The sequence below is a fragment of the Tamandua tetradactyla genome, chromosome 6, assembly GCF_023851605.1.
Source record: "Tamandua tetradactyla isolate mTamTet1 chromosome 6, mTamTet1.pri, whole genome shotgun sequence".
NCBI lineage: Eukaryota > Metazoa > Chordata > Mammalia > Pilosa > Myrmecophagidae > Tamandua > Tamandua tetradactyla.
Window position 1 is genome coordinate 164147945 of NC_135332.1, and position 14281 is coordinate 164162225.

Genomic DNA, 14281 nt, shown 5'->3' on the forward strand with positions numbered 1-14281 from the left:
GTCTTCGTTTTTAATCTTTTCCCCTTAGGTCTAGCTTTGTGTCTACTTTTTTTCAAAACAAAACATTATGTTACATTCTAAATACTGACTACTTTCTTTTTAACTAAAAAATTCTGGTTTTGCTCTTTTTAAAATCCCCTGAGTACACAATGTGATCCTCTAAACCTGACTATACATAATCCTAGCCAACTTTTCCCCTCTCACTTTCAAAACAGAACATCCATTTTCCTTAGAAAAATGTACATAAAAGAATGTTCAGCACCAATCTTGGGGTTTGTTCATATGAAACGTAACCCCACAAAGGATAGGTCAAGCCTACTTAAAATTAGGCCTAAGAGTCAACCCCAAGAGAACGTCTTTTGTTACTCAGATGTGGCTTCTCTCTCTCCAGCCAACACAACAAGCAAACTCACCACCCTCCTCCTGTCTACAAGGGACATGACTCCCAGGGGTGTGGACCTTTCTGGCAACATGGGACAAGAATGAGCTGAGATTCAGCACCAAGGGATTGAGAAAACCTTCTCAACCAAAGGGGGAAGAGTGAAATGAGACAAAATAAAGTGTCAATGGCTGAGAGATTCCAAACAGAGTGGAGAGGTTATCCTGGAGATTATTCTTACGCATTAAATAGATATTACTTTGTTAGTCAAGGTGTAATGGAGAAGCTGGAGGGAACTGCCTGAAAATGTAGAGCTCTGTTCCAGTAGCCATGTTTCTTGAAGATGATGGTATAACGATATAGCTTTCACAATGTGACTGTGTGATTGTGAAAACCTTGTGTCTGATGCTCCTTTTATCTACCTTAACAACAAATGAGTAAAACATATGGAATAAAAATAAATAATAGGGGGAACAAATGTTAAAATAAATCTATTCTACATATATAATCAGTAAATCTTAATATCATCACATAGTTGCATATTCATCATTTCTTAGTACATTTGCATCGATTTAGAAAAAGAAATAAAGACAACAGAAAAAGAAATGAAATGATAATAGAGAAAAAAAAACTATACGTACCATACCCCTTACCCCTTGCTTTCATTTACCACTATTTCAAACTGAATTTATAAAATAAATCTAGAGTGAAATGCTAGTGATCAATGAAAGGGAGGGGTGAGGAGTATGGTATGTATGATTTTTTTTCTGTTTTCTTTTTATTTCTTTTTCTGAATAGATGCAAATGTTCCAAGAAATGATCATGATGATGACTATGAAACTATGTGATGATATTGTGAATTACTGATTATATTTGTAGAATGGAATGATCAAAAGTTAAGAATGTGCGTTTGTTTGGTGTTTTTGGTATTTAAAAAAAATTTTAATTAATTAAAAAAAAAGAATGCTCAGTAAGTACAAAAGTTTTCAAAGGGGGCAAAAGAAAAATTACACATAGGCCAAGAAGAAACCTATATCTGCGATAAAAATAATATAAGCTTCATTATTATATTTTCTTTATAAAGTACAGAAATGTGCAGAAACCATTTTAAAGTATGGAAAAAAGCAAAAAGGGTTCTATAAAAAGAAGCTACAGTTGAGAATAGTCAATTAAGAAAATCATCCCCCAAAAGGGTAATGGACCAGAGTTGACATCTTATGTGAGGGGCTACTTGCATACATTATGGAGTTGCATGTGAGTGTGTCCCTTGTAGAAGTGACTTGATTTCAGTTCTGGTCATGCTTGACTCCAAAAGGGGGTCATCTTTAAAATAACCTATCCAATCTAAAACAATTATAACTAACGGTTCTTCCTATCAAGGTAAAAAGTATATACATGCATAGAAAAGTCCAAAAGAATCACACCAAAATGGTAAGAACTGTGTGTTCCTGGTTGAAAAAATTATGGACTAAAGCTTTTTTTTAATGTGACTATTTTTCCAAAATTTGTATGCTAAAAAAAAAGTCATTCCCATTAAAGGAAACTTCACTTCACTCCCAAGACTGTAAATGCCCTCTTAGTTTAAAAACAATGCAGCTTATAGCTCTACAGAAAAGTCTGGAGGGATAATTTGGCATTCCTCAACCAGGTTAAAAGGGAACAACCACATGATTCAGCAGTTCCATTTGTAGGTATACCAAAAGAATTGAAAACAAGTTCTCAAACAAAAACTTTTGGACAAATGTTCAGAGTAGCAGTATTCACAATAGTTAAAAGATGGAAAGAATCCAAATGCCCATCAATGGATGAATGGATAAGCAAAATGTAATAAATCCCCACAATGGAATATTATTTAGTCATAAGCAGGAATAAAGTACAGCTACTTGCTACAACATGGATGACCAGTTGAAAACATCATATGGAGTGAAAAAAGCCAGTCACAAAAGATCACATAATGTGTGATTTCATTTATGTGAAATATCCAGAATAGGCAAATCCACAGAGACAGAAAGTAGATCAGTGGCTGCCAGGGAAAGGAGAATGACTACTTAGTGGGCCCACAGTTTTTTTTTGTCTGGAGTGATGACAAAGTTCTAGAACGAGACAGTGGTGACTTGCACAACACCGTGAATGTATTTAATGCCAATGAACTGTACACTTTAAAATGGTTTATATGGTAAATTTTATACGTATTTTGCCACAATATTAAAAAAATACTTAGATTTAAGGATTTACTTAAAAACTATTAAAGGATTTTTTTCAATCATAACAGTTATATAAAATCAAGAGTAAACTTAGTGGGGGGGGTAAAGGAGTGGACAAAGAATTTGTTAAGTGAATATATAAATACACATACTCACCAAAGTGTAGTTATATAGTTTAAAAATTTTAAATATCTTGGTAAAAAAACTGATTTACAATCTGAAAATTCTCCACTGAGAGACCATAAAATGAAAATAGATACTCATACTTCTAATTTAAGACATCAAATCCTCATAAGAGACAGAAATTTCCCAAATACTTTAAACAGTCAAATATAATTTTTTCTCTATACAAAATTATGACCCTTTTCTTTTCTTTAGCAGATGAATTAAGTTAATATTCAACTTATCATGTATTTAACCAACTATTACAAGGCATCAAGGTAGATGCTGTACATACCTTGTCAAAAAAGACATAGACATGGTCTCTGACTTTTTGGAATGTACATTCCGGGGGGGGGGAGACAGAGATAACGAAATAATTAAACCATAAAATCAATACTTATGATAAATACAGGAAAAATAGTAAGGTTTTATGAGAGATTATAATTTAAGTGACTTGACCCAGTTCAGTGAGTTAAGAAGCAGTCTTGCAGAAATGATGTTTAAGTTTAGTCCTAATGGATAAAGGGATAATTACAGGTAATTAATTTTCTTTTCGCTTGATTTCAAGGTTCTACCTCAAAATTCTTCAGACTTCATTTAACTCTACCAAAACCAATAATTCTAATACATATATTAAGAATGGAAAACCTGCATATTTTTAAAATTCTTATTAAAGGCCACTTTTCAATTTTGCAATTAGGAGTTTTAAAATGAACCAAAGGCCACAAATATACAATCCTTGTGTTTGGGACCACTGTTTTTAGGAGCGATACAAATTTTTAACCTATCTTTAATTAAGATTGAGTTCTAATATAGTGGTTACTTAAGGAGTAAAATAAAAAGTAATAAATGAGGGGGTCAAAGAGAAAAGGAGAGAATTCCTACTCAAAGTATAAAAAAAAAAAAAACAGAAAAAGGAACACAAAAACAGAGACAGATACGCCAAAAGAGATACCAAAAATTACCACACAGATTGACTTCTGTACAGTAACACTTCTATGCTTTTTTCATTATCATTAAAGGTATTTTAAGATATGCTTTGTTTTAGTACCTACGAGCATATATTTATGGGCTAGGTGACATAAGGAAAACCCAAGAGATTTCCCAATAGTTATAATAATCGAACCACATCAATAAGAGGAAAACATGACCTCCTCAAAAAATCGTGAAATATACCTTAAAGTAAATTTACAGTTCAGATGATAAATTAACAGTGCTCGGGAAATGTGAACAAATCTTAACAGTTCTGCAACAGTATTTCAAAAGAAACCAGTAGACTGAATAGTATACAATATATAAATATACAATTTACAAATATTGTATAAATCAAGATAATTTGCTTAAAAATGGTTTTCAAAACACAATTCTAGGGGCTGCAAGGGTAGCTCAGTAGTAGAATTCTCGTCTGACATGTGGGAGACTGGGGCTCAATTCCCAGCCTATGTACCTCCCAATACAAACAAGCAAGCAAAAAAAAGAAAGAAGAACAAACAAAAATTAAAAAAATGGTGATGTAATAACGGGATACTCACATGGAAAAAGAATGAAATGTGACCCCTGCCATACAGCATACAAAAAAAATTCCCCACAATTCTGAGATCTCAGGAATATGTATGTTAATGTTAGGTCTGTGATATGAATTTAAAACATAAATGAATACAGGATAAGCTTTATTTATTCTGTATTTCTACATACTGTTCCTATTTGCTGTCAGTAAGAACTTATAAACTTTCAAATGTATGAGTTTTTTGTGATAAGGAATGAGGTCTTAAAAAATGTTTTCCAGAAGGCAAATCACGTAAAAAAGGACACGAATAAATGAATAATATAATCTCATATTTTAAAAAATAATAACTATGTGTTCCATTTATAATCTTCTAAAATTATCAATTCAGTTTACAACTTAGAAAAACAAAATATTATAGTACAAAAACTAACCTTACATAGGGTACAGGGTCGTCCTGAATCATATTAAGTAGCCACTGCAGTTCTTCATAACTCCTGTCCACTGAAAATAATAATAAGGAAATATATTTGTTGTTAATTATAAAATATTAAATAGCAAATAACAAGTGAATGCCAGGCATTTACACTTAATATTTGAGACTCTGGCTTTAGCAGGATTTCCAATGAGAACTGAAGGTGGTAGGCTACTATTATATTTTGCGCCCACTGTAAAGTTTATAAGCAATATGGTATTTATAGGTAAAATGTAAAATTAGCAGAGTTGAAGGCTGTGATAACTTCTTACTTTTCTCTTGCTATACCACTGTAAATTTTCTAAGCATTATAAAAACACACCAAGCGCATATTTTACTCTGAAGTTCGTATCAATGACAAACACATGAAACAACAATTTGCATTATAATTAACTTAATATTAAGAGCTCTAAATTAGAGATGATATCCTCTAATTGAAGAAAATGTGCTTAAATAAAATTGCTTTCTAGATACTTAGATCAAATTATAGAGAAGTTCACTATCCAATACTATCTCAACTATATTATATAGTATGGTCAACTCTTTTTCCTCAAGTTGTTTCTTCCACTTAAGACTAAAGAGAAGTCTTAGTTTTTCAACATAACATAAAAGGTAATCACAAAAATAGTGCTCTGAATATAGCTGACATACTTACAATGATTCATTATTTCCATTCACCTTTTCAACAAGTTTTGCATTTATGATTTGAAAAGCTTTTCTTTATTTTCAGAGTTTTATTTCCAATGTTTTTCATTTTGTAATTCTAACACTAATATTTAAACTTATAATTTAGCTACCACTACAGTCTAGATTTGTGGATCACATTTAAACATCACTATTTTAAATTCCACTTATTAATTTAGCATTTTGGAAACCAAAATACTTAGTATTCTTTTTAATTTCAGGTAGTTCTAATTCTGGAAGTTATTTTCATATTTATGCGACAGTATATATCATTCATATGTCTTGGGAATAGTGGCATAGTTGAGTACTAAAACTGAAACTATCTTGAATGACAATGAAAGTACATGACAGCCTGTTTACATAATTTTGTCCTTCATAACTCATTAACTCATATTACAAGTAAATTTAGAATCCAATTTGTTTCAAGAATTAAATTTGCTTTCTGTATGATCCTTTTCTTAATTATATGGTATACTAATTTTCATCTAAGTCCTGCCTATTCCTCTCTTCTAGTAAAAATTCATACATTTAAACAATTAAACCTCCTGTAAATCAAAATCTAATTAGTATGCTTGTAAGGAATAAGTTTAACTTCAAACAAATTCTAGAAGTGTATTCCTAAGACAATCATTCTATAACACATATAGTACTAGCTCTTAATTTAAATTCTAAGACCAGTAGATATCCATGATTATTCAGTAGATTGCAAGATTTCTAGATTTTATGAACTGGTAAAATGTCAAAACAAAACTGGGGACTAATACAAGGTTATATATATTTCTTTTTTTGCCAAGAAGCACATTTAAAAAAAAAATCATTATTTTTACTATTTCTGAAAAGAAAGGATATTTTGGGTACAGTGATACAATGTTTGCCAGCCACGCAGAAGACCTGGGCTGGGTTTGATTCCCAGCCCGTGCACCACCACCACAACCACCACCACCACCACCACCCCATGAAAAACTGGAGAAAAAAAATAAAAAAGGATATTTTAACCCTTAATAAAAAGAAAGAACAAATGACAGTACTTTCTGAACTTAAGCCAAAAAATTAAATATATACACTACACTGTTCTTACCCTTTCTTTACTTTCTGAATTATAAACCAGTATATCTATTGAAATTTACATAATATTGTAGAGATTTGAGTATGTATCTCACTACTTAACATACCAGCTTCTTTATTAAAGTATTCTTCTCATCCCTTCCTCCCTTTCTGTAGTCAGATGAGAAGTTTGGCATACTTTTTTGTTTTCCAAATCTTTACATTTTTATAATCTCGAAGTTCAGATGCAGATTACATTTGCATATTTCTTCTATTTGCATATTATTTTTAATTACTTTTGAAATTAATATTAAATATTACAACCATTTTAACTAACATTTAAGCTTAACTATTATATAGGCAGAGTTGCCAATACCAGTACTTTCACCAATCTTGATATTTTAATTTACTTCCAGGCCACGTGAAAAATATCTTTAGGAGCTGTTTTTAAAAATGCTAGAGGGGAGATGTTCTTCTAACACTCCAGCACTACATGGGAGACAAGGCAGAGAATCTTAGGTCATAATTTTCCCTAAAAATTAAAGAGCTGTTGGTTTACTGTCTTCTGAGTCTTCAAATTCTAAAGAAATCAGAGACCAGGCTATTTATTCTTTTCCCTTGTGAAATAACCCATTTCTGATTTTGCTAAAATCTTACAATTTTTTTCCTTAAGCATAAAATTTAAAATGTTATTAGCATCTAGCGTAGGTTGGTTTCATTTACACCTTTTCAAAGTATTCTATTGTTTCTTAGATTATTGCTTTTCTTCTAGCTGCTCTACACTTCATGATTCAATTTTTGGTTGCTGTTGTTATTTTCATCTTTGTCTTTTTCCCCTCAGTTTTTAAAAATGTTTTGAATATGCATTATTCTGCTATTCAGTTTTTTGGCTTTTTCTGAGTTTTTTGCATCTTCACATGGCCTTATCTAATTCCCCTACTATATGTGACTGTTGCTCTATTTTCAAAAATACAAATTTCTACACAGGTGCAGCATATTTCTTTGAATCTATTTTAAATGGTAGTCAGAAATTTCCCCCAAATCTTCTATTTCTTAAAGTAACATTCAATTAAAGCTACAGAATGATATACTGGCTTCTGGGAAGGGCTAAAAATATCTATAATTTTATTTCCTCCCTCACTCAATATTTTTCATACAGATTCTATTCTCACCAAAACTACTTACTAAATTAGTGAGTAAAGATTTTTAAATTAAATATCTAAACTATAAATAACATATGAAAACATGCATTAGATTAGTTTCCAGAAATCTACAACCTCCAGATGGGTTTTAGGCCAGATAAGTCTCAAAATGCAGAGGTGCCAGCCTCTTCAGAACATCAACTAGCTCCATCCCTCTATCCTATACTACCACATCAGCCTCTTCCAATATGAAAAAGCTAGAACGGGCATAGCCCAAATAACCGTAAAGAACAGGAGAAAGATCAACTGAAAATTAGATGGTGAGGTTATACAGAGAAGGAAGGATTAACAATTGAGTATGATCGCTGAATCATTATACCAGTATTTAAAATTGTGGAACTGTAACCTATACCAAATTCTGAAATCTGTTCTACAACTAATTGTTGCAGTGTGCTTTGAAATTTATTCGTTTTTTTTTGTATATATGTCATTTTTCACAAAAAAGAAAAAAAGTCTATTGTATTGATGAATGCACAGCTATAAGATGATATCGTAAACCAATGATTGTACACTTTGGATGATTACATGGTATGTGAATACATAATATATATCAATAAAAATGCATTAAAATAATAATATATGAAAACCCCAATAATACATGACTGGCTTTAAAAAGTAATTTTTCTATCCCTTAATGGGCTGGAGAAAAAATGTGGAACTATTACATTTCCTGACCTGAAGAATTCCTAATATTTTCTCAAGCATTAGGGATTCCCAATTTAATAAGTCAAGCCTTTGAACTTACCTTATGAAACTTATTTTTGTAATGGTGAAGCGATGCCTACTCATAATTATGCCTAAGAGTCACCCCAATAGAACATCTTTTGTTGCTCAGATGTGGCCTCTGTAAACCAAACTCTGCAAATAAACTCACTATCCTCCCCTTCTACATGGGACATGACTTTCAGGAGTATTATATTTCCCTGGCAACGTGGGACATGACTCCCAGGGATTTAGCCTGGCCTCACGGGGCTGAGAATACTTTTTCTTGACCAAAAGGGGAAAAAGAAATGAAACAAAGCAAGTTTCAGTGGCTGAGAGATTTCAAACAGAGTTGAAAGATCATTCAAGTGGTTACTCTTACGCAAGCTTTAGCCAGATATTGTAAATTACCACAGTATGCTAAGCCTCAACCAACATTCCTGAAACCCTAAAGAATATCCTGGGCTGTAGCTAAGACTCTATAAAAAGTTTTACTCAGTAAGTGCGCTGGTTTGAAAGGATGCATGTCCCCTAGAAAAGCTATGTTTTAGTCTAAATCTCATTTCATAAAGGCAGAATAATCCTTATTCAATACTGTATGTTTGAATGTATAATTAGATAATCTCTCTGGAGCGTGATTTAATCAAGAGTAGTTGTTAAGCTGGATTAGGTAGAGGCATGTCTCCACCCATTGGGGTGGGTCTTGATTAGTTTCTGAAGTCCTATAAAAAAGGAAACATTTTGGAGAAAAAGTGATTCAGAGAGAGCAGAGCAGAATTACATAGCCACACGAAGCAGAGTCCACCAGCCAGCGACCTTTGAGGATGAAGACGGAAAATGTCTCCCGGGGAGCTTCATGAAACAGGAAGCCAGGAGAAGAAGCTAGCAGATGATGCCGTGTTCGCCGTGTGCCCTTCCAGATGAGAGAGAAACCCTGACCATGTTCACCATATGCCTTTCCAGATGAGAGAGAAACTCTGTGTTCACCATGTGTCCTTCTACTTGAGACAGAAACCCTGAACGTCATTGGCCTCCTTGACCCATGGTATCTTTCCCTGGATGCCTTTGATTGGACACTTCTACAGACTTGTTTTAACTGGGACATTTTCTCGGCCTCTGAACTGTAAACTAGCAACTCACTAAATTTCCCTTTTTAAAAGCCATTCCATTTCTGGTATATTGCATTCTGGCAACTAGCAAACTAGAACAGTGAGTTTATTTTTTCAGAAACTTAAGGCTGCCAGATTGTTCCTATGGCAGATAAGCCCTGTGAGAGGTTATCAGTCTCCAGGTTCATTTCTCTACCCAATAAGGTCAATCCTCCTTTCTAGAATGAAGAAGTTAAAATGGTCATTGCCCAGGTATCCCTGAAGGTTGAGAGAATGATCAAATGAGAGGGAGGAGGTATAACTGAGAAATTAGGACTTAGCAAATGATTATGACTATTCAATCATTATATGGATGATTCTTTTCAGTTTCTAGTGTACTAGAAAAGTAAAAAAGAAATACCTGAAATAGTTGAACTGTAATCCAGTAGCCATGTACTTTGATAATGACTACATATAACTACATAGTTTTTATTGTGTAACTGTGTGATTATAAAAACCTTGTGACAGACACTCCCTTTAACCAGTGCATAGGTGATAAAAACTTGCATGAGAAAAAAAAAAAAGAAGAGAGAATCTTCCAAAATGATATGAGCATCTATTTCTAAAATGTTACCTTTAGTATAATCAACAACTGCTTCCAAAGCTGCTATCCTAATGTCCACAAAGTGGCCATACTCAGCATAAGATTTAAAAAGAGCTGGATCACTTGGCACGTGTCCATTCTTCTGAAGCACACGTATGGCTCTCAAACAACTGGAAAAAAAGTATTTACAGTTACTTTTAAATACTTAAAAAAATATATTTTGAATCAAATTTGCTGATTTTTCCTGAACATTAAAGATTTGTAGCAGTAAATTGGAATACTGGTGGAATTTAAATCTACAGCAATTATCATAAAAATTCAAAATTAATAGCTTAAAAGGTCTTAAAAGAAAACAAATTCCAAAACTTGTTTAGAAATTCAAAGTTTCAAGTTCATTATATGGGTTATAGTTATAACAAATACACTGTTCAGAAAAAAATTACTTAGCATGAAACATAATTTATAATATAAGCTTAATAATTAAAAACGTATATAGTTACTGAGGGAAAAAATTGAGGACATTCTCCTAACAATATTGACAATTTATCCATGAATGGTAGAACCATATAGGATTTTAATTTACTTCTTTTACTTTATTATCTATTCCCAACATACTAAAATGAGGATAAATTTCTTTTAAAGTTTTAAAAACAAATAAATTTTTAAAAAAATGTAAAGAACTTAATCATACCTGACAGTGATGGTATGTCTATAACTGGGAAGAAGTTTTTCCATATTTAAAAACCTGGTGATTTCTTCAAGAATGAGTCGCACGTCGGGATTTAAGTTATCCAAAGTTCTAACTTCATTATTCACACTGACTGCAGGTGTAACAGAGTTGGCAAGGGCATCAATCATTTCTGCGCGATAATAGTTATCTGAAAACTAAGTAAAATAATAATTTAAGAGAAGATAAAATTCACACCTCTGATAAAAATTAATAAAATATGTACAACTTAAAAACAAAATTTATCTGAAAAAAAGTACTCGGGTAAATATTCAACTCTGTATTTTATAGAGCCCTACACATTGGAAAACAAAGAGAGAAAGGTTCACTGTTCAGTAATAATTAATTTACAAATAAAAAATTTATCTATTTTAATGTAAGGTACTCTTAAAGAGTCTCTTATAGGCACTATAAGACAGATTTCTGCAGACCACAGTCTACAAATCCTATTTGTAACCACATGGTATCAAATTAGCTATTTAGTGCTCTAGACTCATTTGTAAGCATAAATCAAGAATCACCAAACATTTGAGGAAAGCATCAATATAATAAACAAAAAACAGAACAAAGAAAAAAAAACCAACTAAGAGAGAATGGAGTATGCAAGGAAAAGAAAATTGTTAAGGGAGGAAAAACTATCATTAATACAGTCTGAGATACAACCAAATGACATGGTACCCAATAGCAGCAGAACACTCATTTAAAAAAGAAAGAACTATGCAGAGAACAATAATCAAAATTAAATTAGAAAATAAGACTGAAGAAATCTTCTCAAATTTTCAGCAAAAAGACAGAAATAGAAAACAGGAAAGAAAATATGAGGAAATGAGAGGGCAGGTATAGAAGACATAGCATATGACTAACAAGAGTTCTAGAACAAGGAGAGAAAATGGAGGAGGAAACTATTTAAAAAAATGAATTTCATAACACTTCCCAGTGCTGAAAAACATCAGATTCTAAATTCAAAGGGCCCACCAATCACCCAGGCCAATTCTGTTCCCAATTCATAGGGGAAAACCCAGTGAAATTTCAGGACACCCAACAAGAAAGAGAGGGTCTGCTTCATTCGAGACAGTAAACATGTTATGTACAAAAGACCAAAAATCATAAGGGCACTGGGGTCCTCTCAATAATGCTCTCAGAGATAATGGAATAATGGCTTTCAAACTCTAAGGGAGAGTATTTTTGTACTAAGAATTTTATACCTAGCTAAGCCATCAATTAAGTGTAAGAGTAGAATAAAACCACATTCAAACTGTAAGGACTCAGCAATTTACCTTCCCTGAACAAAGTTTCCCCTCAAGAAAGCTTCTTATGGTAGTTTATTAAAAATATATCCAAATTCTTTGATACCTCTTTCAAAATTTGAGTCTAATCCCTAAAATTCCCCTCACTTGAACTTAGTGACTCATCACTTATAATAAAAAGAACAAGGAAGAGGTGACAGCAAACTCTAAGATAAGGTCATAAAAAAGACCACAGCTTTCTCCTTGCTCTCTCTCGGATCACTCACTCTGGAGGGAGCAAGCTCACATGTTCTGAGGATACATCAACTAGCTTAATGAAGAAGCCCAGATGGCAAGGGACTGAGGTTTTCTGTCAAAAACCAAGTGAATAGACAACTATACGCCAAAAAAAACAAGACAACTTAATTGAAATGGAGAAATTCCTGGAAACATATGAATAAGCTACACTGATGCAAGAAGAAAGATCTCAACAAACCAATCACAAGTGAAGAGATTCAATCAGTCATCAAAAATCTTCCTACAAAGAAAAGCCCAGGGCCAGATGGTTTCTCAGGAGAATTTTATCAAAAATTCCAAAAAGAATTAAGACTAATCCTGTACAAACTTTCAAAAAAACTAAGGAAACAGGAACACCACCTAACTCATTTTATGATACTAACATTACTCTAATACCAAAACAAGGAAAAGATGCTATAAGAAAGAAAAATTACAGGCCAATCTCTCTAATGAACATAGATGCAAAAATTCTCAACAAAATAAAGCAAACTGAATCCAACGATACATTAAAAGAATTATACACCATGACCAGGCGGGGTCTACACCAAGAATGCAAGGATGGTTCAACACAAGAAAATCAATTAATGTAATACAGCACACTGACAAATCAAAAGAGAAAAATCGCATGGTCATCTCGATTGAAAAAGCTGAAAAAGCATTCAATAAAATTCAACATCCTTTTCGGATAAAATACACTTAGTTCTCACCTGTCATGCCAGAGACCCGGGTTCGATTCCCGGTGCCTGCCCATGCAAAAAAAAAAAAGGTAGGAGTCAAAGTTAGCTTCTTCAACATGATAAAGGGCATATGTGAAAACCCCATAGCCAGCATTGTATTCAATGGTGAGAGCGAAAGCCTTTCCCCTAAGATTGGGAACAAGACAAGAATGCTCTCTGTAACCACTACTATTTAACATAGTACAAGAAGTTCTAGTTAGAGCAATTAGACAGGAAAAAGAAATAAAAGGCATCCAAATTGGAAAGGAAGAATAAAAACTCTCTATTTGCAGATGATACAATACCATACTTGGAAAATCCTGAGAAATCTAAACAAAGTTATTCGAGGTAATAAATTCAGCAAGGTGGCAGGGTATTAAAATTAATGTGCAAAAATCAGTAATGTTTCTATAAACAAAGACTCAACTGAGAAGTCAATTAAGGGAAAAATTCCATTCAAAATAGCAACTAAAGGAATCAAGTATCTAAGAATGAATTTAACTAGGGATGTAAAGGACCTGTACACTGAAAACTATATAGCATTGTTAAAATAAATCAAAGAAGATCTAAATAGGTGGAAAAACATTCTCTCGCTCATGGATAGGAAGGTTAAATGTAGTTAGGATGTCAATTCTCCCCAAACTGATCTACAGACTCAACACAGTACCAATCGATATTCCAAAGATCTACTTTGAAGACTTGGAAAAGGTAGTTAGCAAATTCATATGGAAAAGACCCTCAACAGGTAAAAATACCCTAAAAAAGAAGAACAATGTGGGAGGATTAACACTTCCTGACTTCAAAATTTATTATAAAGCCACAGTGGTGAAAACAGGCACAAAGCTAGAAGTATTGATCAATGGAATTGAATCAAGGGCGCCGAAATAGACCACCAAATCTATGGTCAACTGATCTTTGACAAACCCCCAAATTCAACGAACTGAAACAAAACAGTCTTTTCAATAAATGGGCATGGGAAAACTGGATAACAATAGTCAAAAGAAGTGAAAGAGGACGTTTACTTTACACCCTACACAAAAATTAACTCAAAATAGATCAAACACCTAAAAGAAGAACTAGTACCATAAAGCTCCCTAGAAGAAAATGTAGAGAAACATCTTCAAGACTGAGTAATAGGAGGCAGCTTTGTAAGCTTTACACCCAAAGCACAAGCAACGAGAGAAAAAACAGATAAGTGGGAACTCCTCAAAAGCAAGTGCTTTTGTGCCTCAAAAGACTTTGTCAAAAAAGGTGAAGAGTCAGCCAA

General features: G+C 33.0%; 1 protein-coding gene across 7 annotated transcripts in view; it reads right to left on the minus strand.

Annotated features, from left to right (window-relative positions):
• The window catches only part of TAF2 (TATA-box binding protein associated factor 2), a 193698-nt gene that overhangs the window by 87957 nt on the left and 91460 nt on the right, over window positions 1-14281 (minus strand). For all 7 annotated transcript variants that reach the window (XM_077167550.1, XM_077167549.1, XM_077167548.1 and 4 more), the window contains 3 exons: window positions 10740-10933; window positions 10079-10218; window positions 4684-4753 (listed from right to left, as the gene is read on the minus strand). In XM_077167550.1, coding sequence (XP_077023665.1) covers window positions 4684-4753; window positions 10079-10218; window positions 10740-10933 — 404 coding nt within the window. The remainder of the gene's footprint in view (window positions 1-4683; window positions 4754-10078; window positions 10219-10739; window positions 10934-14281) is intronic.